This window comes from Ciona intestinalis, unplaced genomic scaffold (genome assembly GCF_000224145.3).
Source record: "Ciona intestinalis unplaced genomic scaffold, KH HT000034.2, whole genome shotgun sequence".
NCBI classification, from domain to species: domain Eukaryota; kingdom Metazoa; phylum Chordata; class Ascidiacea; order Phlebobranchia; family Cionidae; genus Ciona; species Ciona intestinalis.
The window spans coordinates 100,095-111,675 of record NW_004190356.2 but is presented as its reverse complement, the minus strand read 5'-3'; the positions used below and the strand labels follow the sequence as shown (position 1 = coordinate 111,675).

The 11,581-nt window shown below is 34.3% G+C and overlaps 3 protein-coding genes across 4 annotated transcripts in view; 2 read left to right on the top strand and 1 right to left on the bottom strand.

Moving 5' to 3' along the window:
• LOC108950166 (protein disulfide-isomerase 2-like) overlaps positions 1 to 33 on the top strand; it is a 4,260-nt gene extending 4,227 nt beyond the window's left edge. The window contains exon 7 of the mRNA XM_018815100.1: positions 13 to 33. Within this exon, the coding sequence (XP_018670645.1) occupies positions 13 to 33 (21 nt within the window). The remainder of the gene's footprint in view (positions 1 to 12) is intronic.
• A 108-nt stretch (positions 34 to 141) lies between these two features.
• Positions 142 to 4,751, top strand: LOC100180274 (protein disulfide-isomerase-like). 2 transcript variants are annotated; one of them, XM_018815134.2, is made up of 7 exons: positions 142 to 286; positions 855 to 1,067; positions 1,500 to 1,620; positions 2,364 to 2,539; positions 2,994 to 3,077; positions 3,315 to 3,462; positions 3,927 to 4,751. In XM_018815134.2, exons 1-7 carry the CDS (start codon positions 212 to 214, stop codon positions 4,058 to 4,060), a joined length of 951 nt encoding a protein of 316 aa, XP_018670679.1. In that variant the 5' UTR covers positions 142 to 211; the 3' UTR covers positions 4,061 to 4,751. The 2 variants fall into 2 exon arrangements, with proteins under 2 accessions (XP_018670679.1, XP_026693694.1); XM_026837893.1 differs by having other exon boundaries at positions 843 to 1,067.
• LOC100182617 (NEDD4-like E3 ubiquitin-protein ligase WWP1) overlaps positions 4,658 to 11,581 on the bottom strand; it is a 20,293-nt gene continuing 13,369 nt past the window's right edge. The window contains exons 15-23 of the mRNA XM_009862718.3: positions 10,869 to 11,029; positions 9,933 to 10,092; positions 8,933 to 9,066; positions 8,421 to 8,561; positions 7,825 to 7,945; positions 7,315 to 7,401; positions 6,487 to 6,601; positions 5,902 to 5,974; positions 4,658 to 5,549 (exon numbers count right to left, since the gene is read on the bottom strand). Of these exons, the coding sequence (XP_009861020.2) occupies positions 5,450 to 5,549; positions 5,902 to 5,974; positions 6,487 to 6,601; positions 7,315 to 7,401; positions 7,825 to 7,945; positions 8,421 to 8,561; positions 8,933 to 9,066; positions 9,933 to 10,092; positions 10,869 to 11,029 (1,092 nt within the window). The 3' untranslated portion in view covers positions 4,658 to 5,449. The remainder of the gene's footprint in view (positions 5,550 to 5,901; positions 5,975 to 6,486; positions 6,602 to 7,314; positions 7,402 to 7,824; positions 7,946 to 8,420; positions 8,562 to 8,932; positions 9,067 to 9,932; positions 10,093 to 10,868; positions 11,030 to 11,581) is intronic.

Here is an 11,581-nt window from a genome sequence, read left to right as displayed (position 1 = left end):
GACATTTAACAGGCAATTGGTCCGACCCAGTGATCACTAATGAGTTGTCCAAATTATCAGCTACACATAGAAAAAAAAACACCCTAAGCTAAGCTAACTCGATTTTCATTTATTCAGTTATAGTTTTTGTTCTATAACGAAGCCATTCATGTTTCCTTAGTACAACCACAAGCTACACGGCTCTCACGTGGGGTATCACCATATCCTGTTCATGTCCAGTAAAGATAGAAACTACAAACAAACATTCAAAGCTTTTCGAGACGCAGCGAAACATTTCAAGGCAAAGGTAATGAATCCTACGTGTTGTTTTTTAGGAAATATATAATAGCTATGAATGAACTATACTTGAGATATTTGCTGCTATAATTGGTTGTATATTTTAAAAGATAATTGTAAGTTGGGGTATGATGGTTCATGTTTGCGTTATCTTTTATTGTTACAATATTTTGTAAACAAAAATATTTACAAAATATATAACCGAAATCTTACGACCCTAAAAGCGCGTTTTTAATTGTTAATTCTTTAAATAAGATTAAGAATAATGGGAGATTATGTGATAAAGGTGTCCAGTCTTATTTCCCTAACCTACTGTATATAGTGAGGTGGGGTAAAATGGGACAACTTTATCACATACTATCTAAATATCGTGATCGTATTTTAAACGATTAACAACGGTCTATGGGAGTCGTGAGGATACGGTTTAATAACTCTTTGAATTTTCTTGTTTACTACCAAATGGGACGAGAAAAATACAATAAAAAGGTGTCCTCCATCCTTCCCCTACCCTACTACATATATAAATAAATATAATTACATACTTAAATCATTTGTTCTTTGTGAAGTCATCATCACAGGAGAACGAAGTTGTATTCATCCACGTGGATACGTCACGTGATAATGTAAAGAGTGCGGTCAACTATTACCACGTGGATGAGAATAAGGACTTACCATGTAACAGGATGACAAAATTTGATAAATACCATTCACGGTTTCTTCCACCGAAAAATGCTTTGAGTTATGAAGCTTTCGTTGGGTTCACTCAAGATGTTGTAGACGGAAAAATTAAGGTGAGTATAGAGTGGTATGAATAACTTTTAACGGTGTGGATTGTTTAAGATGCTTTCGTGTAATGTTGATTATTATAATTTTTTTTTAAATCATGTTTTTGCCCCAAGACATTGCTGCAACACACTGGCCATAAGTTAAAATTTACTTGAATAAAAGAATGAATGCAACATATATAATCCAGGTGTAATGGAAAAACGGCGGTGTTAGTACTCATCGAGTGTTCCGTTTTATATGTAATGAGTTACCATGCTGTTTGGACGGGTTCTCTGTATTGTCAGCAGGGTCTGTATTGTCAATAAAAAAACGAGAAGCAAAAATATAAACTTACATGCTATTAAAGCTGCATAGGATAGACAAATGAAATACATTGATAATGGTCAAATCATCTACTTACACTCGCATTTAAAAGAGATATCGTATATTTTTCACAGAGGAATATACGAAGCGAGTCGCAGCCTTCTGATTGGAACACCTATGATGTGAAAACTTTGGTTGGTTCAACATATGATGACTTTATAAAGGACAAACGTCGAACCATATTTATGATGTATTGTAAGTGATGACCGCTTCATACGAGGACATAATATTGTTAAAGAACCATACCATAATGTTGCTTCAGCTGTTTATTTTACAATCCCGCCAATATATGTATATATAGTAGGATGGGGGCAGATGGGACACCTGTTCATTCTATTTTCTCTTCCCATTTGATAGTAAACAAAGAACATTCAAAGAATTATAAACCATATATTCAGAACTCCCATAGACCATTGTTAATTGTTTAAAACACGGTTAGGATATTCAGATATTATGTGATAAAGGTGTCCCATCTTTCCCCACCCTACTATATATATAGGTGTGTGTGTGTGCGTGTGTGTGTGATTAAAAACCATAATAATGGATTCCAGTGCTCTATAAGTACCTTTAATAGACTGTCGTGCAACACTAAAGCTATCATTGTATACATAGTAGGATGAGGAAAGGTGTGACTCTTTTTTTATTTTTTCATCCTATTTGGTAGTAAAAAAACATTCAAAGAATTATAAAATCGTGTTCTCTGGATCCCATTGACCGATGTTAATTGTCTAAAACACGTTTGTTTAAAACACGAGATATTTGGATACTATGTGCTAAGGTGTCCTGTCTTCCCCCACCCTAATATTTAGATATATTGTTATACTCGTATATATTACGTTCTCTTGAACAAAAAAAAATTTATTAGCATAATTTTGGCAAACTATAACAACAACATTATCAAAACTTTTCCTTGGTAACCTTTACTACTTTCGTATTAGACGTTCCCGGTGACCAAGGATCCGAAAAAGCTCTCCCAGTACTAAACGTCGCAGCTAAAGACATGAGATCCAACGCAACCGTTGTGTTTGGTCGTATGGACGTCTCGAAGAATGATGGCGAAATAGACGTCCATACCTCTTACCCTTCGTTCAAGATGTTTACAAGGGATGGGAAGGTATTTTCGGCAAAAATATTAATGAATTATAAATTCGTGTGCTTGGTTGCATTTCTGTTACATAAGTTTTTTAACGCGTGTTAATAGTAGGGTGGGGGGAGTTGGGACAACTTTAGCAAATAACATCCAAATATCCTGATCGTGTTTTAAACAATTTACAACAGTCTATAGGAGTCGAGAATATATGGTTTTATAATTCTTTGAATTTTCTTTGTTTACTACCAATTGTGACGAGAAAGGGAAGTAATAAACTAATAAGATGTCCCATCTTTCCCCACCCTACTTAGCGTGTTAAAAACGCGTGGTATTGTGTTACATCCATTTATTCAATGTAGTTTTATTGACTTTCATCGCCGTCGATGCAACATACACAATATAATTATTTCACTAAATCTTGTGGTTAAACTTTATAAATATTTAATTCGACTTGTAAACTCATGCAATGACGTCACAGGTAAAGCCATTCAAGCCGAAAGGTGACGTCACAGCTAATGGAATCAGGTTCTTCATTGAGAGCAACGGAGCTTCGAGTGTGCCGGTGATTACGTCATAGATGTTTACATCATAGATGCTTACATCATAGATGCTAACGTCATAAGTGCTAACGTCATAACTGGTCATGTCCGACCTGTTGCGTCGTGACTGCGTACGTCACAAATGCTTACTTTATTAAGTCGTGCAAACCCATATATGGTTTACTAATTACTAATTCAGTGACGTAATGCGTGACGTCCTCAACGGGTCAATAAACAAAGTTTTTCTGACGTCATACTAGGATCCAGCAGACGACGAACCAGAATATGATTTCACGTGGCATGACGATGCTCATCCGATTGATGACGTCAAGGAAGAAGAGAAGATGAGAGAAAGGTGGAATAAAGAAGAGAAAGAAATGCTGGAGAAGGCAGTCACGCATGAAATACGTGAGTCCCCGTGTGAAACATGCTTCTCATGCTCGCTGTCAAGCCAACGTACCTAAAACATAAATTAGTCTCGTTTTATATGGGGGGGGGGGGCATTTTTAAAAATTACGTATTTAACTACAGTGGCGGTAAATACGGTAGAATTGTTCCTTGGAACGGTGCAAAAGTGTATGTTGTAACACTTTGCCCTGGACCGTTTGCCGGTCGGTCCATATTTAATAAGACTCATACTATTTTGTCCGATCTATCCGCCTGTTCAGATATATATATCACGACATCGAATGCAATACTTAACAAATATAGTGGCAATTCCTATTTTTTCCGTAACAAAACTTCGCTATATTAACTAAAAACCCAATTACAACTTTTCTTTAAATTGCACACAGAATACAAACAACCACATAGGAAATGTTAAAATATTTATTAAAAAATTATTTTATTTTTTAAAAAATATCCCAAAACAGCGGAAGAGCCTCACGAAAGTCATAAAGTGGTTCATCCTCTGGCTCATCTTGATCCGGAGGAAAGGGATCCGAAACTCATGGATCCACAAGTACACGCCGATTTTGAGCATCACGATTTTCACCACGAACTTTAGGCATCAGTTTTTGGAACTTTCGGCAACGGTTCGCTGCGTTCGGCGTTTATTAATGCCGTCACAGCCTCCCCGCTGGCTTTTTGCAAACTTTCTACAGCTTGCCGCAGCACGCTTGGCGAATCGTCTGAAATTTTAAACTTGAAGTCCTGCTTTTCACCGTTTGGTGGGGTCAGAGTACCAATTACGTCACTCATTATACTTACAGCTAACTGTAACTGAAATAAATGTAAAAAAAGGGTTTAGTTTGTAACTGTTCAATACAGCTCATAGGGCAAAGACAGAGGTAACTAAATGGCTGTGTTTAAAACGTTAAAACTTTCGCCGTCTGTGCTGTACAATGATACTTCTTTTAAGTGATAATATGCTATTGTTTCATCGCGCTTGACACTTCGTACATTCCACTGAAGCGTTGATTATCACGATGACATAATAATATAGCGCGTTTGTACGCACCATACACCATAACATGGTAGCTGGTGAATGTACTTCGCGCAAAGTTTTAACAGTCGCCAGAAAATTGATTAAAATAGAAAAATAATCTTAAGTTTGTGGTGCTTCGCGCCTCATAAGTTAAGTTTGATAACGTATAAGAAATAGTTTCTTTATATTTGTGGTGCTTTATTTTTTACATTAGACAGCATAAAACACAGATATGTTTGCAAATCTTTACAACATAAATCACAATTATAAACCAGACGATAACAGCTTTGTCGAAAGACAATGCTGCATTATGACGTACCATGATGACGGTCACACAGAGTAATGGCTGTGACGTCATTACAGGGGAATCCCGGTCCCACTGCGTGACGTCATGAAAAAAAATTAAAAACACCGGTTTTAAATAAAGAGAATGACCTTGAATGCTTATTATGACGTAAGAAGTGAAAATGAATTAAAATGACGTCAGCGAAGTTGACGTCATACCAAATAGCTATTATGACGCAACGGAGCAAACTTAAGCTCCTTGGAAAGTGCATAGTTCAGACGGTCTGAGGGTGAACCATTGTTCTACAACAATGACCATTATGAGTGGATAAATAAAATACGTCGCTCAATATGCGAGAACTCTTGTGTTGCATCACATTGCATTGCTAAGCGACCAATGAGCTCGTGCCACGTCATCACAGCAGTGAGCTACCGACCAATTAAAAAGCTCCGATTGCACTCACGTGACGTGATGTCACATCCTTTCACGCAACGCTAAGTACTATGACGTGATAATGAAAAAAGACTTCGTTTCGACCGAGAAACGAAAATTGAACAACGCAATATAAAATTATACATTTTGGCTAGGGCTCTACTCTACGTAATTACTCAACAAGTAATTAGTGGTCCCACCGCTAATACTGGGCCCAGGACGCTGAACTTATCATCGTAAATACTTTGGTTTTATTCCTGGCCAAAGCCCTCAGTTTCTTCTATTGCCATAGTTAGTTTTTCCTTTAATTGTTCGTAGCTTTTGTAAGGAGGCAGATCCAACCGATTGAAACTGGATTGGAGAAAATGGATTGTTAAAAATGAGTGATAAAAAGTGTCCTTACGCAAGACACTTAACGGCCATTGCTCCAACCCAGTGGTCACTAATGGGTAGTCCAAATTATCAGCCACACATGAAACAATCCCAAAAAAGAAATCACTAACAAAGTAACACACAAACTCGTAACCTGACACGAGGTGTATGAAACAGAACATTCATGTTTACCCATTGTCATTTTCCAGCCACATGAGGATAAAGTAAGTTACATTCATGGGGTGTGTTTTATTATTCTATGGATTTTTTATTAAATAAACAAAAACGAAAACAAGAAATAGTAATCCATATTTTTTATATGAATGCTTACCATGTGTGGCTTCGTGGAAGCCAGGTTTCCTTACCAACTTTCTCAATGCAAAATTTCTGTGGTCCGTTGCTACCTGTATATAAAGAAAATTGAAGTGCTGTAATTCTGTTATTTATAATAAAATTAGGAGAGAAACAGAAGTTTTATTTACACCTAATAAATCTATAGTGGTTCTATTCTAATTCATTTGGTAAAAATTAAAATAAATATATATATTAAAATTTTTAATTTTTATTATCATACTAACTTTTTTACAAGAGCATATTACTGGGAATATAGTGAATATTCCAATTTTTTTTGGGTTTTTAAAAAAAAGGGAAAGATAGAATTGTTCCCAGTGCCACAACAAAGGGTATCATAGGATACAGCTCCCAGTTAAAAACAGTTAGTAAGAAAAATAAGGGGGCTAAAACTTGTTTTGTGACGGCACTGTTTTATTACTTTGTTCTAAATTTTTAATATCCACCAATTATCAAGCGGTTTCTATTCTGTATGGGTGAGGTCCTTAAGGACCTGGGATAAAGGCCAGATTTGGCCTATTACCCCAGAACAGTGCTTAGAATTGAACAAAACACAACAACCCACCTAAGAGTTCAGCAAATCCACCAACTGGGATCCTGCATGTACCAGATACAAACTGTAACAGCCGAGCACGCTTTTCATTGTCTATCTCGCGAATGTATTGCCAGAACCATAGAACCTTAAACAGGATATGTTTGAAGTAAATGATACAGTAGGTTGGGGGAAAATGGGACACCTTTAGCGCATAATATTCAAAAGATTTTGATTGTGTCTCAAACAATTAAAAACGGTTTATGGAAGTCGTGAGGATACGGTTTTATAATTATTTGTATGTTTTTTGTTTAATACCATATGGTACGAGAAAACAGAATAAAAAGGTGTCCCATTTTTCCCAACACAACTATACATATAAAGATACACAAAGAATTAATTTATGATTATTTTTATAACCAAGGACACACAAACGATTTAAAAAATTGAAAAAGCTTTCTTAATTGCATTTTTTGAATTTTTGTGAACAAAATTAGGTTTATTCATACAAAAAATAACAGAGTATGTGACGCCTTTTAAGAACTAAGAATGACACCAGTAGGTTGAGAACCACTTTATATTGAATTGGATTATAGCACTATTACATGAATTATTTTTGATTATCTGATGTAGGTGGAAAATTATTCAAAAACCTGGCAAGAAAAGCAGAAAAAACAGGTAATAAAATAAGTCTAGACGTCTGGTGTGCATTTGAGATTCACTTTTGTTTAAACGTATTTTTACAACAACTAATTTAACAAATCTGTACCATATGAATGAGCATGTACTGTAGTATCTAAGACACACAGACAACAACAAAAATAACATAAAATCTTATAAATTAAATAAGGTAATAAACACCTGTTTACTATTCTTGGTGTAGTTTCGATATATCGAGTGTCGACTCCAATCTTCAACATCGAACTCTTGCATTCCACACAACATTAACTGTGGATTTAAAGTGGAATTTACTATTGCTTTTAAACTATTATTTTGTTAAAGAACTTTTTATGCAGATTTAAATCATTTGCTTTAGTTAAAAATGTGATTTTTGGGGGAAAAAATGCATGGAAATCCTACTCGGACAGAAAAATGTAAAAAAATCAAAATATTATTCAAGCATAGAAATATTAGCGAAATATACACTTCCAACTTTAAACATAGAAATCTTTAACAAACGGAAAAATTTCACAAAACATAGAAATGTTAGTATTTTACTAAAACAAAGATATCTTAATATCCTAGTAAATAATAGAAATCGAAATATCCTACTAAAAAATAGAAATCTTATTATCCCACTCAAACATAGAAATCCTAATATCTTACAAAAAATAGAAATTCTAATATCCCATTAAAACATAGAAATCTTACCTCTAATTCTCGCTCATCAAAATACTGCAACCACTGAAGAGGGACAACCTCGTTAAATCCATCGAGAAAACCTTTTGTTTGTTTTTCGACACCTCGTGAAAACCTCCAATCAATCATCAACCTAGTGGGATAGAAATAATATAAAATAGAATCGTATGATACACAAAACACATATATATTTATATAATATATAGTGGGGTGGGGGGAAGACGGGACACCTTCAGCATATGATATTAAGTAACCTGTCGCGTTTTAAACAATTAACAACGGTCTGTAGGAGATGATACGATTTTATATTTCTTTGAGTGTTCTCTGTTTATTACCAAATGGAAGGAGAAAATTAAATGAAAAGGTGTCCCATCTTCCATGAAAATAAGAACTGATTTATAGAATAATAATTGAGATAGCTTAATTCAAAATGAAAATTCTCTATAATAATATTTATTTGTATACATTATAATAAACATGAAAATGAACATATAATAAACACAAAAAGAAAGAAAAAATACTAATATTTTACATAAAACCTTTTTAAAATTACGTTTGAAAACACCAATACAGTTACATAGAAACAAAAAATGGCATAACATAGAAACCTTATATATTCTTCTTTATTTTCCTCAGTGACAGGAATGTCTTCACCGCCATCCTTAAGCTCTATGGTGTCTATTTTACCAAGAACTTCAAAATCCATGGTAAAGTCAAGTTCCAACCCACATTCTTCTATGTTGTTGTCCCTGTAGAAAAATACAAGAAAAGTTTAAAAAATAAAAATAAAAAAAAACAAGAAAAATTTTATTATCAGAATTTGTCATCAATTGATTAATTTTTAGCATTTCTTATTTTTACTAAATTTTTACCATCTTTTTACGGTAAATCAAATATACTATAGTATTAGTTGATTATAAGCATAAGTTCTCTATTATTTAAAGTTGAATTGGAACAAAGGTTTGCACATAGTTGAAGTCAATTACCAAATAATACTTTATTTAAAAAGACAAATAACTAACCCATAGTTTAATATGCGTTTAGTTTAAAAACACAAAAAACTACAAAATTTCAACCCTTGACGTGTTATTATGACAAAGCAACAAATCATTTAACGCACCTTATCCACACGAGGGAGTTATAGAACTCCTCGTCCACGGACTCGATGTCTTTGATCGTCAACTTACGATTCAACATCCTCTTATAGAAGGGAAGGGAGAAGCCAGTGTCGATGAATTTACCGTGGTAGAGTGCCTGGAGGGTAAACATGAATAAATATTACAACTAGAAGCAGTGGCGCAGCCAGGGGGTTCAGGAGTCGTGACCCCCCCCCCTTTTAAACCCCCCAAAAAAATTTTCATTAATTTAAAAAAACAAACATTTTTTTTGAAAAATTTCTGACTAGAAGTATAAGAGGGTGGGGGAAGGTGGGACACCTTTAGCATCTAATATCCAAATATCCTGAACGTGTTCTAACCAATCAACAACGGCATATGGCAGTCGTGAGGATACAGTTTGATAATTATTTGAATTTTCTTTGTTTACTACTAAACGTGGTAAGAAAATAAAGTGATATAGTGTCCCATCTTCCCCCACCTTGCTATATATTACTTCCATTGTATCATAACTCAATGATACTAGGTTCGATACCGGACACTGATAGGTGTATGTGTCCTCAGGCAAGAGATTTGACGACATTTCCCAACCCAGAGGCCACTAACTGGGTTATAGCACCCTGGGTGTTGGGATATTTTGGCTAACTCTGGCGTAAATCCCAGGTGTCATAGCGTGTCTCCCTTTAGGATCTCACCCACATAGAATAAAATTGAAACCTAAATTTTACTAATTTATCCTCACGTCAAATGGAAGACAGACATTACAACACAGGTGTTCTATTTAGACAAACCATTAGTGCCCACTAGAGTGTATGCAAAAGGTTGAACAACATCGGTATTTCTTATTCATTAATATAGTTTACAAAATTTGTCATAAATATTTTCATTTTTTTTCCACTTAACTATAACACAACTTGAACTCCAACTTTAAATTTTTGAGTAACTAGACTTTAACCATTTCACCGCAAACTTTTAAAGATTTTAAAACGTTACACCTATGCTCACCATTGCAATAAACCTCCCCACGAATCTAAAGTAATGCATATGGTCAGGATTAATGGTTGATGCTGGGTTGATTTGTAAAGTGTAGTTCGTGCTTCCTGCATATTCGAACAAACAATACATCGGGTTCAACACTTCGTGGGAAACGAGGAAAAACCATTCTCTGCAAATAATACAGGTCGAATCTTATTTTTAGTAATGAAAATAAGGGTTAAAGTAGACATAAATCCCAGAAGTCTGGCCTAAATCCTAGGACCCATGTCGTACCATGTCGCGGGACCTCCCCCACATAGAATAGAAATAAAACAGAAAGTAAAGAAGTTACATAGTTTTGATACCGTTTATTTTTTAGACTTGTATTATTTGTTATGGCAGTTATTGCCATTCTAGCCCAAATTTAACATACAATTGATTTATTTTTAGAATAAAACAGCACCTTACAATAGTAATGTAAAGTTCTATTGCAACTATAGCATAAAACATGGATATTTAAATCAAACACCTACGTTTATAATTAACCTATGCTCATCTAGTTTCACTTTAAAACGCATTGTGATAATGATATGAATGTTTTATACGATGTAATAATCGGATTGTGATGTAATAAATGAATGCAAGGTAAAGTTGGGCAAATAAGAAGAATAAAAAATATTATTTTTTCTTTTTAGTGTTGTGCATATTTACAAAGGCACAAACTGTCTGTATAGTTAAATTTGTTTATTATGTGCTCTTATGCACATGTGTTTGGGGTAATTTACTCTGTACAAGGCATCATTAATGTTTTAATATCAAAAAAAAAAGGGTTTTGTCAATGAAATTTGTGTTACATTATACAAGAAAAAAGTAAAGTTTCACGATTTTAAGAAAATTCTACAATATTCGTTTTTCTTTTAATAAACCATAAAGACATCACAAAAAACACTTATGACATCACAATACCTTGCCACGCCCCCATAATCGAGACCTTCCTCCCCTTTAAACATGATGTAAAGTCTCCTCCTAAGATCATATGCTTGTAGGTGCATGATTTGGGAGAAAGAATCTTCAAATATAGATTGGCGAGAAACGTTGATTTTAACATGGCTGGGCAACGCATTCGACTGGGAAAAATGAGATTATTGAAATAAGTGAATGGAATATCAGTATATAGGGTCTCCCAAACTCAAGGTCTCTACTGGCAATGGTATATTTTGGACACCCAAGCCTGTGTTGAATTAATTTTTTATTCCACTATAGCAGCTGTTCTAAAACTAGAGTCCTTAAAGCTTTCAAACATGCGTAATGGCGTACAGCAGTTTTTCAAGGTATTTAATAGTTTGTGCTTTTCCTTTTATTGGGGGGGGTTTTTGCATTTTTTCTATAGCATTCTTTGATTTTTACAGGGCCGCGAAATATAATATTAAAAAAATGATGTTATTATTTTCCCTGATGTCCCCCGGTGCTCATACAACAGTTTTAAAAGGAAAAAAACGTGTCCCACTACCAGTAAATTAATTAGAAAGCATTTATTAGGTTTTCCATGAACATTTTAGGAGAATGGGAAATAATAGATATTGTATCAACTTTTCGCCGCAATATAAAATGTTTACTTTCTTTGACACTTTAAATAATANTAATTTAAAGCCTTAAATTTTTATATAAAAATAACGTAA